This window comes from Sturnus vulgaris, chromosome 27 (assembly GCF_052056855.1).
Source record: "Sturnus vulgaris isolate bStuVul1 chromosome 27, bStuVul1.hap1, whole genome shotgun sequence".
Lineage (NCBI taxonomy): Eukaryota > Metazoa > Chordata > Aves > Passeriformes > Sturnidae > Sturnus > Sturnus vulgaris.
In genome coordinates this window covers 3,496,057-3,507,310 of record NC_142269.1, presented here as the reverse complement: position 1 = coordinate 3,507,310, position 11,254 = coordinate 3,496,057, and the positions used below count along the sequence as shown (strand labels likewise).

General features: G+C 39.3%; 2 protein-coding genes across 2 annotated transcripts; both read right to left on the bottom strand.

The window, feature by feature from the left end:
* Positions 1-507: 507 nt before the first annotated feature.
* Positions 508-2,670, bottom strand: HOXB5 (homeobox B5). Its single transcript, XM_088179475.1, has 3 exons — positions 2,388-2,670; positions 2,130-2,294; positions 508-823 (listed from the first exon to the last, which is right to left on the bottom strand). Exons 1-3 carry the CDS (start codon positions 2,668-2,670, stop codon positions 576-578), a joined length of 696 nt encoding a protein of 231 aa, XP_088035601.1. The 3' UTR covers positions 508-575.
* Positions 2,671-7,143: 4,473 nt separating this feature from the next.
* Positions 7,144-9,907, bottom strand: HOXB6 (homeobox B6). Its single transcript, XM_088179625.1, has 2 exons — positions 9,436-9,907; positions 7,144-7,408 (listed from the first exon to the last, which is right to left on the bottom strand). Exons 1-2 carry the CDS (start codon positions 9,905-9,907, stop codon positions 7,149-7,151), a joined length of 732 nt encoding a protein of 243 aa, XP_088035751.1. The 3' UTR covers positions 7,144-7,148.
* Positions 9,908-11,254: the final 1,347 nt, after the last annotated feature.

Below are 11,254 nucleotides of genomic sequence, written 5' to 3'. Positions count from 1 at the left end.
TTTTTTAATTTTTTTTTTTTTAATTTTTATCTTTTTTTTCTTCTTGTTCTCCTCTCTCTCTCTCTCTCCTGGAGAATATTTTAATTTTTTTTTTTCTTTTTGAATTTTTATCTTTTTTTTCTTCTTGTTCTCCTCTCTCTCTCTTTTTCCTGGAGAATTTTTTTTTCAATTTTTATCTTTTTTTTGTTGTTCTCCTCTCTCTCTCTCTCTCTCCCGGACGATATATTGAATTTTTTTTTAATTTTTTTTTTTCCTTGTTGCTTCTCTCTCTCTCTCTCTCTCTCTCTCTCCCGGACAATATATTGAATTTTTTTTTTTTTTCTAATTTTTACTTTTTTTCCTTGTTGCTCCTCTCTCCCGGACAATATATTGATTTTTTTAAAATTTTTTTTTAATTTTTTTTTTTCCTTGTTGCTCCCCTTTCTCTCTCTCTCTCTCCCGGACAATATATTGATTTTTTTTAAATTTTTTTTAACTTTTACTTTTTTTCCTTGTTGCTCCCCTCTCTCTCCCGGACAATATATTGATTTTTTTTTTCCAAAAATTTTCTCTTTAAATTTTTTTTTTTAAACTTCTCACTGCTGAAACGCGCTGCCCGCCGAGGCCAAACTCATACTTTTCAGTTTATTATCCTTTTTCCATTTCATGCGGCGGTTCTGGAACCAGATTTTGATCTGGCGCTCGCTCAGGCAGAGCGCGTGGGCGATCTCGATCCTCCTCCTCCTCGTCAGGTACCGATTGAAATGAAATTCCTTCTCCAATTCCAGCGTCTGGTACCTGGTGTACGCTGTCCTCGCCCTCTTCCCGTCCGGTCCAGTCATGTCTGGATAACAACAGCGCCGAGTTGGAATTTTTTTCCCATTTTTTTTTCCATTTTTTTCCCATTTTTTCCCCCTATTTTTCCCTATTTTTCCCTATTTTTTCCTATTTTTCCCCTCTTTTTTTACTCTTTTTAAAGTATTTTTTATCGATTATTCGGATTTTTAAGCCGATTTTTCGCGCTGCTGCTTTTTTTTCTCTTTTTTTTTTTTTTAAGCTGTTATTTCCCCCCCAAATTACAACATTTCCACCCTCCCTCCTCTCTCCTTTTTTGTTGTTTTGTTGTTTTTTTTTTTTTTTTCCACCCTCCCCTTTCACGCACGTGTAAAATCCCCCCAAGACTTGGCCCCTCCGGACCTGACTCGAGATCCATAAATTTTCCCGGCCGAGAGAGGTCTGGGAATCTCTGTCCTCTTTTTTTTTATTTATTATTATTATTATTATTTATTATTATTTATTTTATTATTATTATTATTATTTTCCGCTCCCTCCTGGGTGTTCCCGCGGCTCTGGGCAGGTTTAGCGCCCCAGCAGAAAATCGGGAATTGAGCAGAGATGAGGTCGGGAGGAGGTGATTTATATTTATTTTATATTTCTTTTATATTTCTTTTATATTTATTTTATATTTATTTTATATTTATTTTATATTTTTATTTTATTTTTTCTTTCCCTGTGATTTTTTTTAGGGGGTTTTGTCGAGGGTAGATGGTGAAAAAAATAAAATCCCCCGCGAGGTGCGAGCCCCATCTGCGCCGATAATTCCGTTTTAATTCTCAATTTTCCACCCTCCCCACGGCCGGGAACGCGCCCTCCCCTCGAATTTTCAATTCACCTTCTCCCACCGTCCGCGGAAAAACTTTTAAAATAATAAATAATAATAATAATAAATTTTTTTTTTTAAAGAAAAGCGGCGGGTTAAGGGGCGAGGAGAGCGAAAGTGAAATAAAATAAAATCGCAGAGAGCGATTCCCACCCCCAACCCCCCCAACCTTTTCCCAGGCGCCTTCGGAGCGAGAAATACAAAAGCAATAAAAAAAAAAAAAAAAGAAAAAAAAAAAGCTGCGATTCCCATCAAAGGAATAAAAGGGAGAGGAGAGAGGGCGAGGGGACAAGAGGAGGAGGGGGGGGGAGAAAATAAATAATAAAATAAAAAAAAATAATTTAAAAAAAAAAAAAAAAAAGAGGGGAAATTAGCGAGGAACGGAGAGGAAAAAAGGACGCGGGGAGGGGGAAAAAATCGACAATAAAAATAGGAAAAAAAATATAAATAAATTAAAAAAAAAAAGGAGAAGAAGGAGAAGTAGCCGTACCATGGCTAATGTGAAGTTTCCTCATCCAAGGGAATATCTGCGGTTCCGCCGCCGCCGTGGATGTCGCGATAGGCTCAGCCTGCGCCGCGCCCCGCTCGCCTCCGCTCTCCGCGAAACCCGCGCAGTCCCCGGCGGCCGCCGCCGGCTCCGCCACCACCGCGGCCGCTTTGGAATCGCCGGCATGAGGAGGATGAGGAGGAGGATGAGCAGGAGGAGGAGGAGGAGGAGGAGGAGGAGGAGGAGGAGAGGATAAAGAGCAGCCGGAGCCCGGCGGCCCCAGGGCTCCGTGCGGGGCCGGGCTGGCGAAGGGAGCGCGGGGGCTCCGCGGCGCGCAGTGCGCGGGGGCTCGGCCCAGGCTCAGGTCGATGCCGTTGTAGCCGTAGGAGCCGTAGGAGCCGGAGTGCATGGCGGTGGTGGCGGTGCTGGTGCTGGTGGCGCCGCCCGTGTCGCGATAGGAGCCGCTCACAGAACTGCCGGCCCCATAATAGTCGGGGCCATCGGGGAAGCGCCCTGAGAACGAGTTTACAAAGTACGAGCTCATTCGGGTGATTTTTTTTTTTCTCTCTTTTTTTTTTTTTTTTTTTTTTTTTGGCGGTGGGGGGAGAGGTTTTGTCCTTTTTTTTTTTTTTTTTTGGGGAGGGGGGAGTTATTTTTTTTTTCTCTCTCTGTCTCTGTCTCTCTATTTTTTTTTTTTTTCCTCTCTCTTTTTTATTTTTTTGTTTTTTTGATTTGTGGCCGTAACCCCCCGCGCTCGCAGGATTTATGATGTATTAATGAATTATAGCCACGCACTGTACTCGGCTTTTTTTGCGATCCACGGCCAAATATGAGGAGGGGGGGGGTGGGGGTGGGGGTGGGGGTGGGGGAGGGGTGGGGGTTGGGGGGGGGGGGGGGAGGGGTGCGCGTTTTGGCAGTCACGTGCTTTTTGTTGACCACTCGTAAATTCTCGCCCATGACCTCAAGAGCGAATTCACGCTCCGCGCTCCGCAAATAAATGACGAGAGCCCCGAGCTCGCTTTTAGGCCCCGGACTCGTTGGTTTCCCCCACCTCCCACCCCCCAAAAATAAAAAAAAAAAAAGAAAAAAAGAAAAAAAAAATAAATAATTTAAAGAAAAAAAAAAAATTCCATCTCGGCCACGGCTTTTCCCCCCCGCCTGGGCGGAGCGCGCCACCTGCCGGCCGTGTCGCGATATCACAACGTTTATTTTTATTTTTTTTTTGGGGGGGGTGTCCGGTTCCCCTTCCAAAAAAAAAAAAAAAAAAAAAAAATTAAAAAAAAAAATTAAAATTAATCCCCGGCGTCTCGATCCGTTCTGCGTCGCTTCGGGTCTGTCGCTTTAAAAACGAAAAAAAATTTAAAAAAAAAAAAAAAATTTTATTTTTTTATTTTAAAAAATCGTGGTGGGGTCTGCGCGTCCTGGGCGGGTCCGGCTTTTCCCATCCGCGGTCCTGAGTTCGCTGAATTTTTTGGGGGATTTTTTTTTGAGGGAAAAATCTTTGGGATTCTGGCGCGGAGAAGTTTGGGATGAAGATTTTTGGGGTGGCCTCGAGGTCTCTGTGGGTGCCCGGAGTTGAAGAAGTGAAAATTTTTTGTTTTTTTTTTCTTTTTTGGGTTTCTTGTTCCGTCAGGAAAAAAAAAAAAAAAAATCGAGATTTCCTTCGCTTCTCTTGGAGCTCGCACCTTTAATTCTGGAGAAAGGAGAGGGGGGGAAAAAAAAACCCCAAAAAACAAAACAAAACCAAAAAATCCTGAAAGGAAAAATGAGCGAGAAAAAGGAAAATAAAACCCCAAAAAAAAAAAAATTCCAGGTTGATTTTTAGGATTTTCCTCTTCCTCTCTTGAGCTGCGCGTTTTTTCCTTGACCCGCGGGGAATTTTGGGGGATCAAAAACTCCCAAAAATTTTGGGGGGGGGGGAGGAAAAACTTTGCCAATCCATTAATTTCCTTTTCATTTCCGCCTCTTTTTTTTTTTTTTCCTGCCTTCCTCCTTTTTCCAGTCTTTAAAAAAAAAAAATCCTCTTTTTTCCCCCTTTTTTTCTCCTTTTTTTCCCCCTTTTTCCCCCTTTTTAAACTTTTTTTTTTTTAAATTTTCTCTCTATTTTTCTTCTTTTTTTAATTTATTTATTTTTAATTTATTTATTTTTTTTTCCCCCCAAGGCAGTTGAGGAATTTCGTGCTCCTCGCCTGCGACTCGTCGCGAAGGACGCTCCTTATTGCGAGTGACACATAATTATAATAATTAAAGGGGGCAATTAAAAACGTGGCGATAACATTAAATTATTCCCGCACGAAATTCAATTTTAAAAAAAAAATTAAAAAATTGACATTAAAAAGCCGCTCGTGGCTTCTCCCACCCAGCTTTTCCTAAATCCTTTCCTAAATCCCCCTCTCCATCACAGGATTTAAAAATAAAAAAAAATAAATTCGGGTTTTTTTCCATTCTATTCCTTTAAAAAATTCGGGTATTCCGCAAGAAATTCCTCAAAACTTTCCTCGCTCCCATCCCCAACTCCGGAGAGGGAGAAAAATCAAAATTTTTTCATTTTTTTCTCTTTCCAAGCAACTTAATTCCGATTTTTTTCCGCCCTTTATTTTCGCTTTAAACGGACGCTGATTTTCCTCAAGCTGCGAAATTTTTTTTTTTTTTTTTTTGTGAATTCTCTGGAAATCTGGGGATTTTTTAAAAATTATTATTTTAATTTTTTTTTTTTTTTTGGGGCACTTCTCGCTTTTCTTGGAGGGGCGCGGAGCGAAGGCAGCAGATGTTTGAAAGATGCCGGGAGAATGTTTTGGTATCTTTGGTAGATAAATGAGTTTTTTTTCTTTTTTTTTTCTTTTTTTCCCTTTTTTTTTTGCCCTTTTCCTTGATTTATGACGGAGATGTGACGGCGTTTCGTCATAACTCTTTGTACTGGAACACTAAAAATATTTAAAAAAAAAAAAAAAAAAAAAAGAGGAAAAATAAAAATAAAACAGAGAGAGAGAGGAGCTAAAGGCAAAAATGTCAGCCAGGAAAAAAAGTTGAAAAAGTTTTAAATTCAAGATTAGACCCAATAAAAAAAATAATTTAAAAAAAAAAAAAAAAAAAAGGGGAAAATCAGATTTTTCTGCTTCTGTGACTTCCTTGTCCCGAGCAAAAAAAAAAAAAAAATTTCCTTTAAGATCGAGAATCCGCTTGGAAAAAAGGGAAAAAAAATTTAAAAAAAATTTAAAAAAAATTTTTAAAAAAATCCAAAAATCAGAATTAAATCAGCGCCAATAATGACAGGGGAGGGCGAGTGCGGGTGAGATCCAAGAGTTGATTTTTATTCGAGAATTCCACGTTCAGACCTAAGACAAACTCCAAACACGACACGTACAAAAATTAATAAAATAGAACTTTCTGTCATTGTCGCTTCCTTTTCGTTGTTGTTGTTTTCTTCTCCTATTTTTTCCTATTTTTTCCCTATTTTTTTCCTATTTTTTCCCTATTTTTTTCCCATTTTTTTCCTATTTTTTTCCTATTTTTCCCTATTTTTTCCCTATTTTTTCCCCTATTTTTTTCCTATTTTTTCCCTATTTTTTTCCCATTTTTTCCTATTTTTTCCCTATTTTTTCCCTATTTTTTCCCTATTTTTTCCCTATTTTTTCCCTATTTTATTTCGGTTTGTTTTTGCAGCCTTTGTAGGTAGTACTCGTTCTTTCAGTAGGTTTTGTTTTTCCTTTTTTTTTTTTTTTTTCCTTTGTAAAATAAAAAGGAAAAAAATAATAATAATAAAAATTAAAAATAAAAACTACCACCCAAACTAATCACAAAAAACCCTAAGGGCTTGATTAATTCACCAAAAAAAAAAAAAAATTAATTTTTTTTTTAAGTTAATTTTTTTTAATTAATTTTTTTTTTTTTTTTTTTTAAAAGGAAAATTCAAACAAAAAAAAAACGATTTATGTCAACCGTGCATGAAACATTTGGACAAAATTAGGACAATTAACACCCCAAATGACAAATATTGCAGCACTTCCATTAAATACAAGAGTTAGCAGATTACTGACAGTGACACCAAGGGTAAAAACACGGCTAAAACTTCTTTTTTTTTAATTTTTTTTATATATTTTTTCTTTTTTTTTCTTTTTTTTTAAATATTTTTTGCTCTTTCCTTTCCTTTTCCTCTTTCCCTCTTTTCCCCCCCCTCTCTCCGCGTTGTCGCTTTTGAATTTGTTTTTATTCGAATAATTATAATTTTTATTCCAGGAGAGGAGGGTGCGGAGCGGGAGGGAAAGGGAGGCGCAGGAAGGGCCAAAAACAAACAACAACAAAAAAAAAAATAAAAAATTCAAAACTCGATTAGAAACCGGATTTTTTTTCCTAATTTCTCTTTTTTTTTTGCTGTTTGTTTCTGGATGAAACCACACCATTTATTTTAATTTTTTTGGGGGTGGAATTTTTGTTTGTTTGTGGCCAAAAAAAAAAAAAACCAAAACAGGAATTCGAGCTCAGGGCGCTGAGAACCCAAACTTTGTGCGGGGATTTTCCTCGCACTCCCCCCATTAGGATTTCCACATTAAAAAATTCGGATTTTTTCATCATTTTTCCCCTCTTTTTAAATACGGATTTTTTAATTTTTTTTTTTTTTTACTCCCAATTTTTTTTATATATATTTTGGGGGGGATATTTTTTTATTATTTTTTTTTTCACTCCCAATTTTTTTTATTATTATTATTTTTTTTGGGAGGGGGATTTTTTTTTTTAATTTTTTTTTTCACTCCCAATTTTTTTTTTTTTTATTATTTTTTGGGGGGAGGGGATTTTTTTTTTATTATTATTTTTTTTTCACTCCCTTTTTTTTTTTTTTTTCGGGGTGAGGGATTTTTTTTTTTTAATTTTTTTTTTTCACTCCCAATTTTTTTTTATTTATTTATTTTTGGGGGGGATTTTTTTTTAAATATTTTTTTTTCACTCCCAATTTTTTTATTTATTTATTTTTTTTGGGGGGGGGGATTTTTTTTAATTTTTTTTTTTTTTTAATTTTTTTTTTTTTCACTCTGCCGTTTTCTCCTCTTCCTCCTCGGCGCTGAGCTGCGAGGAGTTGAGCAGTTTATTTTCTTTTTTCCATTTCATGCGGCGGTTCTGGAACCAGATTTTGATCTGGCGCTCGCTCAGGCCGAGCCCGTGCGCGATCTCGATCCTCCTCCTCCTCGTCAGGTACCGATTGAAATGAAATTCCTTCTCCAATTCCAGCGTCTGGTACCTGGTGTAAGTTTGGCGACCTCGGCGACCGCTGGGACCGAAGGAAGAACCTGCCACGCCAACAAAAAAAAATTTAAAAAAAAAATTTAAAATTTAAATTATTTAACCCCCCCCAAAAAAAAAAAAAAAAAAAAAAAATCGGGAAAAATGAAGAAGTAACGAGGAGGAAATAGAGGATGGGAATAGGAGAGGGGAATGGGGAGGGTGAAAGGAGAAAACGCCGAGAGGGATTTTGGGGATTGTTCTGGAGAATTTTGGGATTATTCTGGAGAATTTTGGGATTATTCTGGAGAATTTTGGATTATTCTGAGGATTTTGGGGATTATTTTGGGGAGAATTTGGGATTATTCTGGAGAATTTTGGGATTATTCTGGGGAATTTGGGGATTATTCTGACGATTTCGGGGATTGTTCTGGAGAATTTTGGGATTATTTTGAGGGGTTTTGGGACTGTTCTGGAGAATTTTGGGATTATTCTGAGGATTTTTGGGACTGTTCTGGGGAATTTTGCGACTGTTCTGAGGATTTTGGGGGATTATTTTGAGGATTTTTGGGATTATTCTGGGGATTTGGGGGATTATCCTGGGATTGATTTTTGGGGATTATTCTGGGGTTGATTTGGGGATTATTCTGAGGCTGATTTTGGGGATTATTCCGGGATTGATTTTTAGGATTATTCTGAGGATTTTGGGATCATTCTGCTGTTGATTTTTGGGGATTATTCTGAGACTGATTTTTGTGATTATTCTGGGATTGATTTTGGGGATTATCCTGGGATTGATTTTGGGGATTATTCCGGGGTTGATTTTGGGGATTATTCTGAGGCTGATTTTGGGGATTATTCTCAGGCTGATTTTTGGGGATTATTCTGGGATTGATTTTGGGGATTATTCTGAGGCTGATTTTGGGGATTATCCTGGGATTGATTTTGGGGATTGTTCTCAGGCTGATTTTGGGTTTATCCTGCGATTGATTTTGGGGATTATTCTCAGGCTGATTTTGGGTTTATCCTGCGATTGATTTTGGGGATTATTCCGGGGATGGATTTTTAGAATTATCCTGGGACCGTCCCAAATTTTGGCATCTCCAGGAGCGTCCCGGACCTTAAGCCGGGCTTTGGACACCCCTAAGGCGGGACCCAAATCGATCTCGAGGTGTTTTTTCCGCCCTCCCCGCAGGCCGGGGCCAACGGACCCGCGCAAATTCCGCGCTCCGGAGGAAATTTTGGAGCCTCAAAGGCAGGAAACGCCTCCGGAGCGGGCGGAAAGCGGAGCAGCCGGGCTTTTATCGCGCTTTTTTCCTTTTATTTTTAATTATTTTTTAATCGGAGTGAACGGAGTTTAAACGAGTCGGTAACGCCAAGAAGGAGAGAGAGAAAGGGGGGGAAAAATAAAATTAAAGAAAATCCTTTTCCTCCTCCCCTTCCTCCAGGCAGGCTTTTCATGAAAGGTTAAAAACGTAATTTTTAATGGGTTTTTTACGTTTTTTTAATTGCGGGATAAAGACGGGGAGGGGGGGGGAGCTCCGGGAGTGTAAAATCATCGCGATCTGATTTAGGAAAAGATTATTTTTCCCCCCCGGAGACAGAGACAAATCGCTGTGGCTGAGTGACGCCAAAACCAGCGAGAAGGGCAAAAACAAGGGGGGGAAAATCCAAATAAAATTAAAATTAGGTGAAGGGAGGGGCGCGGGGTCGGAATTTCGGAGTTTTTAGCTCGGGCTGCAGGGACGGAGAGAATCGCGGAAGTTTTGGAGCCTCCCAAAGTTTTTTTTTTTTTTTCCTCCCCCCACCCGCGCGCCCTCTGGAAGTTTTTTTTTGGGTTTGTTTTTTTTTTTTTTTTTAAGGGCTGTAAAATTGAACCTTCCTCCCCTCGCTCGTTCTCTGGCGCTAACAAATTAAAACAAAAAAAAAAAGAAAAGAAAAGCAGCGGGAGAAGGAGGGGAGGGAGAGGTAGAAGAAGAAGGAGAGGAGGAGGAGGAGGAGGAGATTGATGCATTTTTCTATTTTTCCCCGTATAAAAAAATTAAAAAAAAAAAAGAAAGAAAAGGAAAGAAAAAAAAAAATTAAATAAACTCACTATTGCACGAATTCATCCGCTGCATCCAGGGGTAAACGGGCGCGCAGCATTTCTGCTCCTCGCTCTCTCCGAAGGCGCTTTTGCCCTGCGCGCAATCCGCCTTGCGCGCCTCGGCCGCGAACGCCCCCTCGTCCAAAGGGCCGGGGGGACACGAGAGCTCCTTGTCCCGAAAAAAAGGCCCGGAGCCCCCGTAATCACAGGAGGATCCGCGGGCGCCGAAAACGGCCGAGCTGTGCGGGTAATAAGGAGAGGAAGAGGAAGAAGAAGAGGAAGAAGAGGATGAAGAGGAGGATGAGGATGAGGAGGAGGAGGAGGAGTAACCGCCCTTGTCGTGCGCGGCTCCGAAGGTGGCGGGGTAGTGGCGCAGAGGATCCGCGTAGCCCGAGGGGTAGAGCGGGATCTGGCCCAGGAAAGGCTCCTGCCCCGGCGCCAGGCTCACCGGGAAGGCGGAGTTCACGAAATAAGAACTCATCGGAAACAAAAAAAAAAAAAAAAAAAAAAAAAAGAAGAGAGAGAGAGAGGGAAACGAAGAAAAGCAAAATATTTTCCCCCTTTTTATCTCCTTTTTTTTGTTGTTTTTTTTTTCTCCTTTTATCGTTATTTTTGTCGGTTTTGTTTTTTAAAGGGGGGTGGTCGCCTCTTCGGTTTGTTTTTGGATGCTGTGCAAAGGCGCGCGCGCCGTTTCCCCCCTCTCGGCGTACAAAAAAAAAAAAAATATAATAATAATAATAATAATTATTATTTTCCTCCTCCTCTTAAAACCCTCTCTTCCTTTCTTTTTTTTTTTTTTTTTTTTTTTTCCCTTTTAAAATTAAAAAAAAAATATGATTTGTTGCAGTTTTATAGCCCGAGCCGTCCGGCTATTAGCTCGATGTGGCAGAATTGGGGGTGGGTTGTTTTTTTTTTTTTTAAATTTTTTTTTTTCTTTTTTTTTTTTTTTTTTTTTTTTTTTTTTTAGCCGAAGGGGAGGTGGCGCGGTGCCAACCAGGGGACACGAGGAAATAGAAGCGTCTGATCCGGGCCTGACCAATCGCAGCAGCTCCAGGGTTTTTTTCCTTTTTTTTTTTTTTAATTTTTTTTTTTAGTTTTTTTTTTTTTTTTAACAAAAACAGCGCCCGAGAGGAGCTGAAATCCCACCAGGGACCCCCCACCCCCGACCCCTTCTCCCCTCCCCCGGAACGAGCGAAAGAGGAGATGGAAATCGGCCCCGAAATTCAGAAATAAATTCGTTTATTCGGTAAATAAATGAGTTAAATCAATCAATTAATTTCCTCCCCCCCCCCCTTTCCCTTTCTTCATCATCCTCATCCTCCTCTCTCCTCCCCCTTTTCCAAGCTCGCCGTTGAAATTTTTATTTTTTTGCGAGTGCGGCGTAAAAAAAAAAAAAAAAAAACCGCAATAATTATTTAAAAAAAAAAACAATTAAAAAAAAAAAAGTTAATTCCTCGCGTTCGCCCGAAGTTGAATTCCCTCCCCCTCCCTCGTTTTAAAACCGCTCGGAAATGTTCGAGATAAAAAAAAAAAATAATGAAAATTAAAAGTTTTTTTTATTATTTTTTTCGGTTTTTTTTGGTGTTAAGTTCGCAAGGAGGAAAACTCCGCGCTTTGCGTTCGCCCCGCTTGGAAAAAATAAAGAAAGAAATAAATAAAATTTTAGCCAAATTGGTTAATTAGCGTTAATTAGCGCTCGGCAAAATGAGAAACCAAACTCGAGTTTTGGCGGCGCCGCAAAAAAAAAATCTCCGCGATTCGGGAGGAAAATGAGGAATAAAAATCCCCCAAAAAACCCCCAAAAAAACCCCAAAAATCGAAATATTTC